Source organism: Vulpes vulpes, chromosome 3, assembly GCF_048418805.1.
Source record: "Vulpes vulpes isolate BD-2025 chromosome 3, VulVul3, whole genome shotgun sequence".
Taxonomy (NCBI): Eukaryota; Metazoa; Chordata; class Mammalia; order Carnivora; family Canidae; genus Vulpes; species Vulpes vulpes.
Window position 1 is genome coordinate 84,826,578 of NC_132782.1, and position 13,949 is coordinate 84,840,526.

At 52.0% G+C, this 13,949-nt stretch overlaps 1 protein-coding gene across 10 annotated transcripts in view; it reads left to right on the plus strand.

The window, feature by feature from the left end:
* The window catches only part of PTCD1 (pentatricopeptide repeat domain 1), a 46,927-nt gene that overhangs the window by 24,675 nt on the left and 8,303 nt on the right, over nucleotides 1-13,949 (plus strand). For 6 of the 10 annotated variants that reach the window (XR_012000536.1, XM_025986247.2, XM_072753120.1 and 3 more), the window contains exons 2-8: nucleotides 245-728; nucleotides 3,733-3,873; nucleotides 6,240-6,458; nucleotides 8,564-8,665; nucleotides 10,560-11,264; nucleotides 12,277-12,393; nucleotides 13,045-13,227. Coding sequence is in view for 9 of the 10 variants with exons in the window: in XM_025986247.2 (XP_025842032.1) it covers nucleotides 276-728; nucleotides 3,733-3,873; nucleotides 6,240-6,458; nucleotides 8,564-8,665; nucleotides 10,560-11,264; nucleotides 12,277-12,393; nucleotides 13,045-13,227 (1,920 nt within the window). In the remaining variant the exon portion in view is untranslated. Of the gene's footprint in view, nucleotides 1-141; nucleotides 729-3,732; nucleotides 3,874-6,239; nucleotides 6,459-8,563; nucleotides 8,666-10,559; nucleotides 11,265-12,276; nucleotides 12,394-13,044; nucleotides 13,228-13,949 lie in introns of those variants that run through there. The other 4 variants (XM_072753125.1, XM_072753124.1, XM_025986249.2 and 1 more) reach the window with 3 other exon arrangements.

Here is a 13,949-nt window from a genome sequence, read left to right on the forward strand (position 1 = left end):
CATTCAGTCATTGCTACAGGACTGTGTGGGCAGTGGTTGTAGTTAACCCCAGTTCACAGGGCAGGAGACTGAGACCAGAGCAGTGAGTGCCCCAGGACTCATGGGTGGTTGTTTGGCAAAACCGAAATCTGAAAGTAGGCTTTCTAATATCAGTGCTCGTGCTTGTAATCCGTTCTCTGTCTTCTTTCTGCCTTTTGTGACTACAAACCCAAGTAGACTTCATTATATTTCTGACCTGTGCCAGGCCCTGGAGGAAAAAGCCAGAGTTGGACCTCATGAGATTTGCTCAACTTTTCTCCCGCTTCCGCCCTGTGGGACTGTCCGCCCTCCAGCACCTTGACCCTCTCAGAGTCAAATGGGCAGGAGGCAGGGAGGGGCCCACATGGCTGAGGGCTGCGTGGCTGACTCGAACCTGCAGCAGTTCCCCCTTGCAGCTGCCCATTGGCCAGGGGAACCAGAAGAATGCGAGCAGCCTCAGCTCTGACCTGAGCCAGCCCGGCCCCACGGCCACTCAGGAAGAAGAGGAAGAGCGCTTTGGGACCCTCTCCAGCAAGTACTCTTCGAGGAGAATGTTCCGAAAGTCAACAGCCCAGTTGTATAACCTCCGGCTCAGGGAACAGATTGCTGAAGACGAAGAAAGAGAGCTGGAGCCAAAGTCATGGCGGGGCCGGAAAAACACCCCTTACTGGTACTTCCTTCAGTGCAAACACCTGATCAGAGAAGGAAAGGTGAGGGGACCTTTGGATTCTGTTGGTCCTGGTTCTACTTCCTCTGTAGCCTAGTGTTTTGGAAGAGCCACCTTACCTGACCTCTACATACTTAGATGCTCAGGGCTCTTCTCTGTCTTCACTCACTCTGGTTGCTACACCAGGTGATCTGCCACCCCCTGGCTTTCAGGCCCCCCCTTCACTGCAGTTCTTCTGTTCTTATCTCCAGCCCAGCCCTCCCCATCTGTATATCCAGCTACCTCACCAGCTCCCTTACACCCACCCACACTGGCCTGAAATTTTGGTTCTCAGCCTTGTTTGGACTGCGCTGTTTTCATCTCATTAAATGGCGATCCTCCTGTTTCATCTGTCCAGGTCAGAAGCCTTTGCGCCATCCCTGACTCTTCTGTTTCTCTCTCCAGCTGGAGCTTTAAAATATGACCAGTCTTAACCCTTCTTGTAGTATTCCCCCTGAAAGCCCAGGCCTCACCTTATCCTCAGCTCCTCAGCTATCACAACACTTGTAAGTGGGCTGCCTGCCGTTCTCACCACCTCCTTCTCCCATGTCTGTGCACAGTGCAGAACCACCCTGTTAAAGCAGAAAGTAGATTATGTTACTCTTCCTGCTAGGGCTCGCAAATGTGCTCAATGACATCGATGTTCATATTCTTAGGTGTTGATAATGACGTTGCGCATATGTTTAAAAATTTCTTAGAGGTGTATGTTGAAGATTTGGGGAATGAAATAATGGAATGTCTATAAATGTGCTTTGTCTTTTGTAAATATTTTATTTTGGGGGGAGAGAGCATAAAGAGAATGAGCACGAGTAAGGAGGAGAGGCAGAGGTAAAAGGACTCCACCCCCCATGCGGGATTTGATCCCAGGATTTGGGTTCATGACCTGAGCTGAAGGCAAATGCCTAGCCAACTGAGCCACCCTGGCACCTTGTAAATGTGCTTTAAAAAATTCATTTTTGGGGTGCCTGGGTGGCTCAGTTGGTGAAGCATCTAACTCTTGATCTCAGTTCAGGTCTTGATCTCAGAGTCATGAGTTCAAGCCCCATGTTGGGGTCCATACTGGGTATAGAGCCTGCTTTAAAAAAAAAAAAAATGATTCAGTGTGGAGTGGGAGTACAGAGTGTGCCTGAACAAGATTGTTAATCGTTGTAGTTATTTTTACTTTTGTGTATGTTTGAAGTTTTCCATAATGAAAAACTGAGAAATAAAAGCCAAAGTCCTCACAAAAGCTTATGAAGCCTGCAAGGTCTGCCTTCCACTCCCCTTACCTCTCTGCTCTTATCTCCCCTTCCCTCACTGCTATAACCATCCTGGTCTCCTCTCTGCTTCTCCAACTCCCAGGTACACTCTTGACTCAGGGCCTTTGCACTGTTTTCTCATATAGTGGTGTTTTTTCCCTTACCTCCTTCAGATTGTTGTTCTGTCATCTTTTGAGTGAAGCTCTGCTTGGCTGTCATATCTAAAACTGAATCTTCCAGGGTACCTGGCTGGTTCAGTTGGTTAAGTGTCTGCCTTCAGCTCAGGTTATGATCTTAGGGCCCTGGGATAGAGCCCTGTGTTGAGCTTCCTGCTCAGTGGGGAGTCTGCCTCTCTCTCTCTCTCTCTCTCCCTCTGCTTCTCCCCCTCTGCTCATGATCTCTCTCACTGTCTCTCTCTCTCTTAAATAAATAAAATCTTTAAAAAAACCCCTTTTTTAGGGGTTTTAGATTAAAGGAAAATCTCCCATACCCCTTTCTGGCACTTCTTGCTTTTTTTTTTTTTTTTTTTTTAATTTTTTATTTATTTATGATAGTCACAGAGAGAGAGAGAGAGAGAGAGGCAGAGACACAGGCGGAGGGAGAAGCAGGCTCCATGCACCGGGAGCCTGACGTGGGATTCGATCCCGGGTCTCCAGAATCGCGCCCTGGGCCAAAGGCAGGCGCCAAACCGCTGCGCCACCCAGGGATCCCACTTCTTGCTTTATTTTTGTTTTAAAACCTGTTACTGGGGCACCTGGATGGTTCAGTCAGTTAAGCATCTGCCTTTGGCTCAGGTCCATGATCCCAGGCTTCTCCCCCTCCCAGGCCCTGCTCGTGCTCTCTCTCACTCTTTGTCTGTCTGTCTTTCAAATAAAATCTTAAAGAAAAAAACAACAACCTATCACCATTTTACATAGTACATATTTTTTTTATTTCACCTGGCATCTGTCTTTTCCACATTAAAAAATGTGTTCCATGAGGAGCCTCCCTCTCGTTCATGGCTATATCCCCAGCAAATGGACCTTGCCTGGTACATAGGAGGATTCAGTAATTACCGGTTGAACCAATGGATGAAAAAAATAATTAAGTTGTAAGGAGGTAAACTGAGGATTTAAAGGAGATGGTATTGGAGTAGGGATGGGGTAGAGATGACTGTGGGCTAAGGGGATTTGCAGCCAGAGGAAGCTGGTCACTCAGGGCTGCTGTCTTATGCCATCTCAGAAGGCTGCTGCTGTGAATGGCCCCATGTGGTTGTGCCACACAGTGGCCCCAAGTGTGCCCACCATCCTGGCCAGAACCCAATCTCCCATACCACTTAGGCCCAAGGGGCTGCCACTATAGGTGGGGTCACCAAGGAAGTAAGGGCAGGGCAGATCCCAGGATTTGTAGAATTAACATTTTCTGAGGACCTACTGAGGGCCAGGCTCTGGCTCCACTCTAGGCCCACAAGGAGACAAAGACATGGCCCTGCTTTCAAGGAGTTCATTGGCTGGCTGGAGGGAAGGCAGCCATGGCAGCAGGACCAAGAGCTTTTGTAGCTGGTGGGAATTTAGTGGGCTTTTCTTCCTGTCCACCATGAAGCTCCCTTGCTGCAGAGCCTAGGGACCAAGAGCCTGGTGGCAGAGGCCCAGGAAAGCTGTGTGGCTCCTGGGCAGGCTGGCGGGAGGGAGGGGGCAGGGGGAGTCCCTCAATCTCAGTTTCCCTCTCTTTGCTGAGGGTCTCTGAGGCCTCCCTAAGCACCCCTCCCCGCCATGTCCCTTCTCCCTGCAGCTGGCTGAGGCCCTGGATCTGTTTGAGCGGCAGATGCTGAAGGAAGAGCGACTTCAGCCCCTTGAGTGCAACTACACTGTACTGATCGGGGGCTGTGGGCGGGCCGGATACCTGAAGAAGGCCTTCAGGCTCTACAACGATGTGAGTGCGGGGCTGGGGGCAGAGGGGTAAGGCTTCAGAGGGCATGGGTTTTTGAGGCAGAAGGAGCTGGGTGCACATGGCAGGATGTCAACTGCTGGGACATTACCATGGCCAGATTAACCTCCTGGCCTCTGTTTCATCCTCTGTAAAGTGGAGGGGGTCTTGGATGATTATGTGAGATGGGTGGAAAGTCTTCCATTCCCAGACTAGACTGCAGCAGCTCCCCCTCCCCCCACTCTGCCTCCCTTCTCCACTGCTGCTCCTGTTGTGTTCACATTGTCTCACCCTTACTCTCCACATGGGACACATATACGCACTTTGCTTCCAAAGCTGGTCCTTTGGAAAGGGGCTCTTATGCCTCTTGGAAGGTGGTTTCACTTTATATTCATCCACTTCTTGTGTTGTATTTATTTTCAGAGCTGGGAAGCTATGTCCTTTGTAGTTGTGAAAGCTTTGCCTAAGAGGATAGTAGGCTCTAGTAGAAATAATCCAACCCTCTCTTGCAGCCAGAAGCTTGGGAACATCCTTTATCCCAGGAAGACTTACTGTCATTTGGGATGTGCCTCCTCGAGGCCTGATCATCTCTAGCTGGAAGCAAGGGGGAGGAGTTGTGGTTCCAAATGATACAATAACATAGCCTCTGAAAGACCTAAGGACCTATCACGGTAGAGAAAGACAGGAAGCTTCCCTGACAAGCCACCTAGCAGCAGAGCATTCAGGTGCTAAGTGAGGGGCAGCTAGTGCCAGGGGGGTTTGTTGTGTTTTTTGGTTCACAGTCCAATAGCAGCTCTTAATTCACATTTGAGAGGACCCTTAAGTCACCACCTGTCACCTCAGAGATGTACAGTTCACTCTTTCTTACCTTAAGTCGATTTGCTTTTTTTTTTCCAATAAATTTTTTACTTTGGAATAATTTCCGATTCATAGAAAAAAGTGCAGAGACGTAAAGAAAATTCCCGAATACCCTTCCCTCAGCTAATCCCTGTATTAGCATTTCATGCCTTGACGGTCTATTTATCAGAATTGAGAAACCACTCTTGGTGCATTACTAGAAACTGAACTCCAGATTTTATTTGGATTTCACCTTTTTTTTTCCACTGTATCCAGTGAGATCTTCTTTCTTTTCCTGTATCCAGTCTGGGTCCCCACACTGGCTTCTCCATCTTGTGATACTTTTTGAATTTCCTTTTTGTCCATGACATTGACAGATTTCAGGAGTACTGGTCAAGGATTTTTTTTTTTAAGATTTTATTTATTTATTCATGAGAGACACAGAGACAGAGAGAGAGGCAGAGACACAGGCAGAGGGAGAAGCAGGCTCCATCATGCAGGGAGCCTGATGTGGGACTCGATCCCAGGTCTCCAGGATCACGCCCTGGGCTGAAGAGAGTGCAAAACTGCTGAGCCACCCCGGCTGCCCTGGTCAAGGATTTTGTAGAATGTCTCTCCATTTGTACTTGTGACAAGGCTGTGGTTATGGGCTTGGGGAAAGGCTGTCACAGAAGCAAAGTGTCCTTTTCCTGCCAGGGGACTTAGCACACGTGACAGATACCTTGGTCACTTGGTGAAAGTGCTGTTTGCCAGGTTTCTGCCCCTATACTATTTTTCCTTTTCCATTTTTCCGTGTGCATGCTTTGCCGCCCTCATTACTGTTGTTGATTTTTTCTTTGTCTGTTATGTCCTACCTGGAGTGTAAGCTCGATGCAAACAAGCAGTATCTGTCCCGGTAACCACTGGTAGACAGTGCCTGGCTTACAGTAAGTCCTCAGGACACATTTTTCATGTACATGAGTTCACACACAGCATACATCATCCTCATAGCTGGATCACCATCCTCATTTTTCAGATGAGGAAACGGCGGCCACCATGTTTGAGGTGAAGTGCCATGTCCAAGGTCACCCTGCTTGTGAGCATTGGAGCTGGGATTTGAGCCCCAAACAGCCTGACTCTGAGCACAAGGCTCCTTTTTTAAGAGATATTTTATTTACTTAGAACAGGCAGGGGGATCTGCAGAGGGAGAGGTAGAAGCAGGTAACCCACTGAGCAGGGAGCCCGATCCGGAGCTGAGAGAGCTTCAGGAGGATTCTGCTAAAGGCATCTCAGGCCCAGAGTGGGCTGACAGCCATGGGGAGGATGATGCTTTGCTTGGTGCATCTGGAGGGCAGGTTTTCAGAAGCCCTCTGGCTGAGTCAGGGTTTTGGAGAAGTAGGCTCTGACATGTCACTCAGCTCCACCTTAGCACAGGTCCTGCCAACTGGCCTGTTAAATTTAGGAACAGAGTCCTTTCCAGCTTTCCCTCAGGGCGGCTGTCACCTGTTTGTCCAGCTGGCCCAGAGCTACCTTCAAGTTTCTTTCCGTCTCCACAGATGAAAAAACGGGACCTGGAGCCCACAGATGCCACGTACACAGCCCTGTTCAATGTCTGTGCTGAGTCCCCCTGGAAGGACTCTGCTCTGCAGAGTGCCCTGAAGCTCCGGCAGCAGCTCCAGGCCAGAAACTTCCAGCTCAACTTAAAAACATACCATGCACTGCTGAAGATGGCTGCCTTGTGCGCAGACCTCAGGATGTGCCTTGATGTGTTCAAGGTGAGGGCGCCCCTTCCTTCCTTCTCCCCCACCTGGGGCCAGTCGCATGTGGCAGATGTGAGGCTATGGCTCTTGATGTCCCTCACGCAGGAAGATTCAGGGGCTGATGAGGAGTCGGGATTGGGTTCACCAATTGGCAGAGGCCTCAGTCTGACAGATAAAGAAGCCCTGCCCCTAGGAGGGTGGTGGGTTGTGTGTGCTACTGTGTGCTATGACTCCGTGTGAGACTCCTTGGTGCCATAGAGGAGGGCAGGGCATCACAGCACTAAGGATGAATCAATGGTCACCAGGGAAGGCATCCTGATTAAAGCAGTGGGAACAAAAATCGCTGGTTTCCAGGAGGTGCCAGGTTTGAGGGAAGCAGTTGGTGAGCAAGGGCATGGGATTGCTGAGCAGGGTCTTGTCTGCATCAGTGCTTTGGCTCATAGTCACTCTCTCCCTCTCTTTTTTAATGTGCTCCATGCTGGAGTTCAGAGTTCATGTGGGGCTTAAACTCTCGACCCTGAGATCAAGACCTGAGCTGAGATCAAGAGTTGGATGCTTCCCTGAATGAGCCATCAAGGTGCTCCCTGTAGCTGCTTTTATTCCCCAGCTATAAGAAGGGTTTTTATCCCCAGTTCCAGAGGAGACCGTGAGGAGGTTTAAGCAGGGAGGACCAGGACTGGGGTGGTAGTTCTGCTCTCTCGGGTTGGGAAGGGAGACAAACGTGAATTAACACCTAAAGGAAGGCTCTAGGTCCTCACAACTAAACCTCAGGAGAACTTCAGCATGCCCTTGGCAGCCTTGTCTTCCCTCAGGCCCATGGACACGCTCATTCTCTGCTCTTAGGTTCTGTCTTGCTTTTCCTACTGCTGACTGATGCTTTTCCTCACTGCATGTACTGAGGTCCCACCTGCCCACCACAGGAGAAGGGGCCTGTTGGATTGTCCAGGCACCACGTGGTGCAGAGCAGCCTGTGACTAGCCTCTGGGTTGGCTGCCTTGAGGTGGCCTGCTCTGCAGGAGAGGCAGGATCATGTGGTCTCAACCCTGGAGAACCTCCTTGAGAGTGATAAATCCTTCCCAAGGGTGCCATGTGAGGGGCAGGTAGTTGAAGCCTCCAGAAGAGGGCAATGTGGCTGATTGGCCTCTGACCTGTCCAGAGATGTCATTGATATTTTATGCAGGTCAGTCTGTGGTTGGGGAGAGAGACCAGTTAAGAGACAGCTGGGAGACAGTCCCAGACAGAGCACAAACTAAAACCTCACTGAGAGGGGCGCCTGGATGGCTCAGTCAGTTAAGGGTCTGCCTTCAGCTCAGGTCATGATACCAGGGTCCTGGGATTGAGCCCCGTGTTGGGCTCCCTGCTCAGCAGGGAGTCAGCTTCTCCCTCTCCCTCTGCCCCTTCCCCTGCTTATGTGTGCATGTGCGCACACTCTCAAAGAAATAAGATCTATAAAATGATAAAACCTCACTGAGGTGGAAGGGGCTGATGGTGGGGTAGGGTGGGAACACCTATGCTCACAAGAGGGACAGAGGAAGACAGGCTCGAGGAGGAGACCCTTAGGAGCTGAGGGGTGGAAGAATATTTCAAGAAGCCAATGGCCAAGCCTGACAGGCTTGAGAGAGGCCAGGGGTAACAAGTGTCATAAAAATGTGCATGGGCATTATACGTTGTTGTGGAGGTGTTCCAGAGAGCCTCCAAGGCAATTCCTGCCTTTGACCCTGCTCTCTGGATGAGGAGGCTGAACCCAGGGAGCTTCATGCCTTGCCCACACTCACAGTTAGCCAGTAGCAAAGCTAGGACTTGAAGCCAGCTCTGTGCAATTTCAGTGCCTTGAGCACAGGGGCTAAAACTGGCTGCTGCGGTGGTCTTTGCAGAGGGTCTACCTAAAAGTGATCATGTCAACCAGGAAGAGCAGCCTAGAAGGAGAGGAGGAGGGAGTGCAGGCAGCAATTGAACAGCTCTGCTCGGGCTGGTTCTGAGCCATCCCAAAGCCAGATTCAGGTCCCACCTCTTCTAGATGCATGGCCATAGCCTGCCCCAGGAGTGTCTGCCCTGAGTCAGACCCATTGGGCCTGGGCTCTGCCACAGGTTCGCAGTGTGGCCTCTATTCCGTCCTCCAGGAAATCGTCCAGAAAGGGCATGCAGTCACAGAGGAGACCTTCAGTTACCTGCTCATGGGCTGCATCCAGGACAAGAAGACGGGTTTCCGATACACCCTACAGGTCTGTCCCTTCCAGCTCTGTCTTTCTGCCTCTCCCGCTGCCCCCTTCCCATGTGCACCTGTGTCAGGTGCAAATGATGACCACGTGCATTTGAGCACCTGTGACTGCCCCTTGCAGGTGTTGTTATGTTTGCAATAGTTTGGCCTTCACAAAGCATGCTGCTTCCGGCCGTTTTACAGATGGCGGGGGAGGAGGGCCTTAGAAGGGGCATGGCTGCTGCCACGTGAGGGCACAACCAGCCCATGCTCTTTCACTCTGCCGAGTGGCCTTCCATGCCACTGGCTCAGATCGGCTAAGCTTACAGTCTCTGAAGGCCTGCAGCACACTTACATGGAATGTTTGTTCCAGCTCACCTCCCACAGGCCCACACTCAGCATCTCTGCAGGTGAGACCCAGGGTTCTTCAGTTAGTCCTGAGAGATGTGCATGGACATCAGAGTTGAGACCCATTGCTCTGATTCCACCTCAGATCCCCTGAGAGCACTGCCCGCCCTGGCCCTAGGCAAGTGAGGTGCCGGTAGTAGCAATGGTGTCAGAGCTTCCCTGGAGCTCTTCAACTTAAGGTGGGGCCCACAGACCTGCAGCATTAACCTCACCTGGGAGCTTGTCAGAAGAGCAGGGTCTCAGCCCCACCTGGGCCTACTGCATCCATATCAACATTTCAGCAAGATCCCCAGGTGGTTGATCGACACGGAGGCTGAGCCCCAGTGACCTGGGATAGCCCTGGACCAAATGCATGCCTCTCCTCAGCAGACTCTGAAAGCAGGAGCTTTATGGTAAAAATCAGCCAAAATCTAGTTCCTTGCTTTCTTTGTTCTAGGTCTGTTGTAGTTAGAAATGCTAATAGCTGGCTTATGTTGTGTAGTTATTAAACTGCTCAACCTAAGCACCATTAGCCCTGTTTTACAGACAAGGAAACTGAGACTCACAGGGGTTGAGTAAGTGGCCTGAGATCACACAGCTATTAAGCAGATCTGGGATTTGAACTGAGGCCCATCTGACTCCCAAGAACCTGAATCTGTGCTAAACCTCAGGTCTCTGCTGAGACCTTTGCCCTACTTAAGACCCTCTCTGGTGGGCAGCAGACCTCTTGCAGGTTGCACCCACCTGGGCCTGACTGACTCCTGCCTTGTCTGCACACTTACCCCTGATGAAGACAGAAAGTTAGATGCGAGCTCTCATCCCACCAAATGTGGCCACCCTTTGAGTCCACAAAGAAGCCAGTGTGAACAGTGAGCCCTGTGTGGCATCTCCTGGCACCTTAGAAACGATCTCAGAGTGACCCAGACATGATCAGAGTGGCCCTTTGTGGAGAACACACTGAGTGTGCTAGGCGCTGTGTTGTGGGGTGAGAATGAGCTCATCTCAAGAGGAAACAGGGCTGCCTGGGGCCCCAGCTTGGGTGCTCTTCCTGGCTGAACCCTTCCTTGCACTGTCCCTTGCCCTGCGTTCTCATACTTCCTGGAGGCTGCATGGGGCAGGACATGCAGTGGGCACTCAGGAAGTGTCACTAAATCCAGCTCTTAAGTCAGCCTAGACTCTTTCAGGATGTAGCCTCTCTGATATCCCTCCCCAGGGTACAGAGAAACTGGACAGAGATCCAGGGCGAAGTCTATTCCCAGTACGGGGGCTCTGGAAGAGGGCAGAGAGATGAAAGTGGGAGAACAGTTTGGGGATGAGCTAGAGAGAGAAAAGGAGTAGCACCCCTGTGAAGTCTCCGAGAGAGTCCTCAGAGTCTCAGGATTCTTAGTTGTCTAGAGCTGGGCATTGGGTTAGATGCTTTTAGCTCTTTTCTGTGCCCTTTGTATTTGCCAAATGGTTGTTTATTCCCTGTGTCTGCTCTGCTTAAGGCTCTTCTGAGGAGTGCAGAGCCTGAATTTCTCTCTTACTGGCAGGTGTGGAGGCAGATGCTGAGTCTGGGGCTCCAGCCGAGCCAGCATGGCTACAACCTCCTTTTGGGGGCAGCTCGAGACTGTGGCTTGGGGGACCCGGAGGTGGCCTCAGCACTGCTCCTGAGGCCCAGGGAGGAGACGGTCCTGCTTCAGCCCCGGGCAGGTGGGTTTCGGACAAGGAAGAGAGCCCAGGCCCGGGTGGGCGATGGCGTGTCAATCAGGCACGTGGAGGCCCTGGAGAGGCAGCTGTTTCTGGAACCTTCTCAGGTAGTTGAGGGCCTTCCAGAGCCTCGTGAAGCCAGAGCCCCCAGCAAGGTCCAGCCTGAGGTGGATACCAAGACGGAGCCTGACCACATGGTGACCCTCACTTCATTGGCCTCAGAACCTTCTCGCTGGGGACTGGAGGCCAACCTCCTGACCTTGGGAGCAGTCTCCCCAGCTGTGGTCTCCTTTGGGACTGTAACCACCCCAGCTGACAGGCTGGCCTTGATGGGGGGCCTGGAGGGCTTCTTGGGCAAGATGGCAGAGCATGGGCTCAAGCCCAATATCAAAACCCTCACACTGCTGGCTGAGGTGGTAGAGCCTGGGAGTCCTGCAGAGTCCTCACTGCTGACTGTCCTGGACACGCACCAGGTGGAAGCTGACGTGACATTCTTCAACACACTGATGAGGAAGAAGAGCAAGCTTGGCGATCTGGAGGGGGCGAAGGTGAGGCATGGAGGCAGGCACCAGGTTCAAGAGGAAGGTTCCTCTGACCTTCCAACTGCAGGACCTGGCTCCCCTGCAGGGGGCATCACCCATTCCCGCAATAGGTGGGCAGGCTGAGTAGAGCCTCTGTTCTGGGCCTGGGCTTGGGCAAAGCTGAGAACTGAGTGGTGAAGCAGCCAGCTGCACTGCTCATCCCCATTGAGGAGCTTACAGATGGATGCAGACAGACACCAAACACATCCTCACTGTCCCGAGGGGCACAAGGCATACAGGAGCTTGGCCCCGAGCGTCCCCACCCTTCTTCAGCCCACACCCTCCGACCCACACACACACATAACACTCCTCCACTAAATGCTGTTCCAAGAGCTTCCCATCCATTCCTCTTTTCACTGACCACACCACCAAGGCTCTGCTGGTACGAGGCTTCCTGCATTTCACAGAGGGGACACTGAAGCCCTTGTGGGATTTTGTCCACGTATCTGTCTAAAGCCTCTTTTGTCAGAGCACTGACCTCTCGTGGACATCAAAGAGGCAGAGAGAGAGCTTCTGCCTTCAGGCCCACAGTGCAGAGCGCACCTTCCTCTAGACAAGCTGAATGTGAGAGCCCCTCCCTGAGCCAGCCAAGCTGCAAGGGCATCTTTCTTCCTACCCCAGCCCTCACAGTCTCATCTTTACTTCCCATACTGCTGTTGGCATTGTCTGCAGCCCTGGGCTGTGGGGTCAGATGACATTGAAGGCCTGAGTGCTGGGATGGATGGCCAGCAGAGGAGCAGAGAGGCACAGGAATATGAAGGGCTTCAGGGAGAGGGGAGGGCATGTTTGAGACAGGTTGGAAGGCAGGGTGTCCTCGCAGAGGGACTGAACTCTGAGGAGCTGGGTGCTCGCAAGCCAAGCTGAGAACAGCATCCAGTGTGATCACACAGAGCTGTGCCCCCGAGGTCTCCAGCCAGCCATGGAGCTTCAACTGAGAAGGCTCTTGCCAGGCCTGGTAGTGTCATATCTGTCCCCACAGGCGCTGCTACCACTCCTGGCAAGGAGGGGAATCATCCCCAACCTGCAGACCTTCTGCAACCTGGCCATTGGGTGCCGTAGGCCCAGGGATGGTCTGCAGCTGCTTGCAGACATGAAGGTGAGTGGGTCCAAGCCTAGGTGGAACCCATGGTGCTACGAACTTGGGAGGTGCTCAGGAAGAAAGCTGAGCCCCCCTGAACCCCCAGGCCTCCCCACCCTGACAGCATAAACAGTGTGTGTGAGGGCAGGGAGAATGGGATCACTCTAGCTTCAAGTGTAGAATGGTCATTGGCCCAGGTGGAGAGAAAGTGGACCCTGCTGCAGGAACTGGCATTGAAAGCATGGGGGTGTTCCAGTCTTGAAGGTGGTTGCAGTGGGGAGAGCTCGAGGGGTGGGGACAGGTCTTGGCCCCAACTCTGGACGGATATATGTCAGAATTCTAGGGGCATGGGTTGTAGTAAACCACAGCCAAGAGCTGAGGAGGTGGTCTTCTGCACGTGGTTTACTGCCCGAGTCCAGTGATCTCTGAGCAAGTTCTTCAGGGCTGAGAGGGTAGGGTCCTCAGTTGGGGGGATGGACCTACAGCGTGGGGCACATGTGCTTTCCTTTTTGGAGTGGGGGGGTACAGCCTGTTGTTGCACAAGGTACTGACCTTGCCCCAGTTGCTGGTCTGCAGAGCAGACCTAAATGGCCTGACCCGCACAGTGGGCTGCTTTGTCCCAACAGTTGCTGTCACATCACGGATTGAATGTTTATGTTTCTGTTCCAGAAATCCCAGATGACCCCCAACACCCACATCTACAGCACCCTCATCAACGCCGCCCTCAAAAAGCTGGACTACACCTATCTCATTGACATTCTGAAGGACATGAGGCAGAACAGAGTCCCGGTGAATGAGGTGGTCATCCGCCAACTAGAGTTTGCAGCCCAGTACCCACCTACCTTTGATCGGGTGTGTACCCCAACTCTAACTCAGAGTCCTCTAATCACCCCACCTACCCATTACCCCAGGTCTGGCCTTGAGGAATTGGAATTCCCTTGCTTTAAATGTCAGTTGCTTCCTTTAGGAAGAATCCCAAATTCCTTAAACCACAGCCCATGTGTCCCTGTGGACTACATCTCAGGCCACTCTTCCCTGTATTCACTGTCAGCCCTGCTGTCCTTCCATCATTTCTGTGTAACATCAGCCTTTCTTGCCTTGCGGTTTTTGTAGTCCCTCTACCTTCAGTAGGCTCCTCATTTTTCCTATAACTGGCTCCTCACCCTGTAGGTCGCAGCTTGGATGGTTCTTTCTCAGGGATGCCCTGCTGCTCCCTCCTTCCCATCACCTAGAGCACTGTTCCTTTTCGGCCATTTCACAACCTGTAATTGCATCTGCATGTGTGACTGTCACCTTCACAAAACCTAAGACCCTGGAGCTGGAGACTGACTGTCTTCTTCACCTGGCTTCCTGGTACCTGTTCATTGCCTGGTGTCTGTTGTCAAGTGAATGGGGATGGCAGCAGGGCTATGATAGAATCTTTTATTTATTTTATTTTTTAAAGATTTATTTATTCATTGAGAGAGAGAGCAGGACAGAGACACAGGCAGAGGGAGAAGCAGGCTCCATGCGGGCAACCTGACGTGGGACTCAGTCCCGGGTCTCCAGGATCTGGCCCTCAGCCAAAGGTGGCG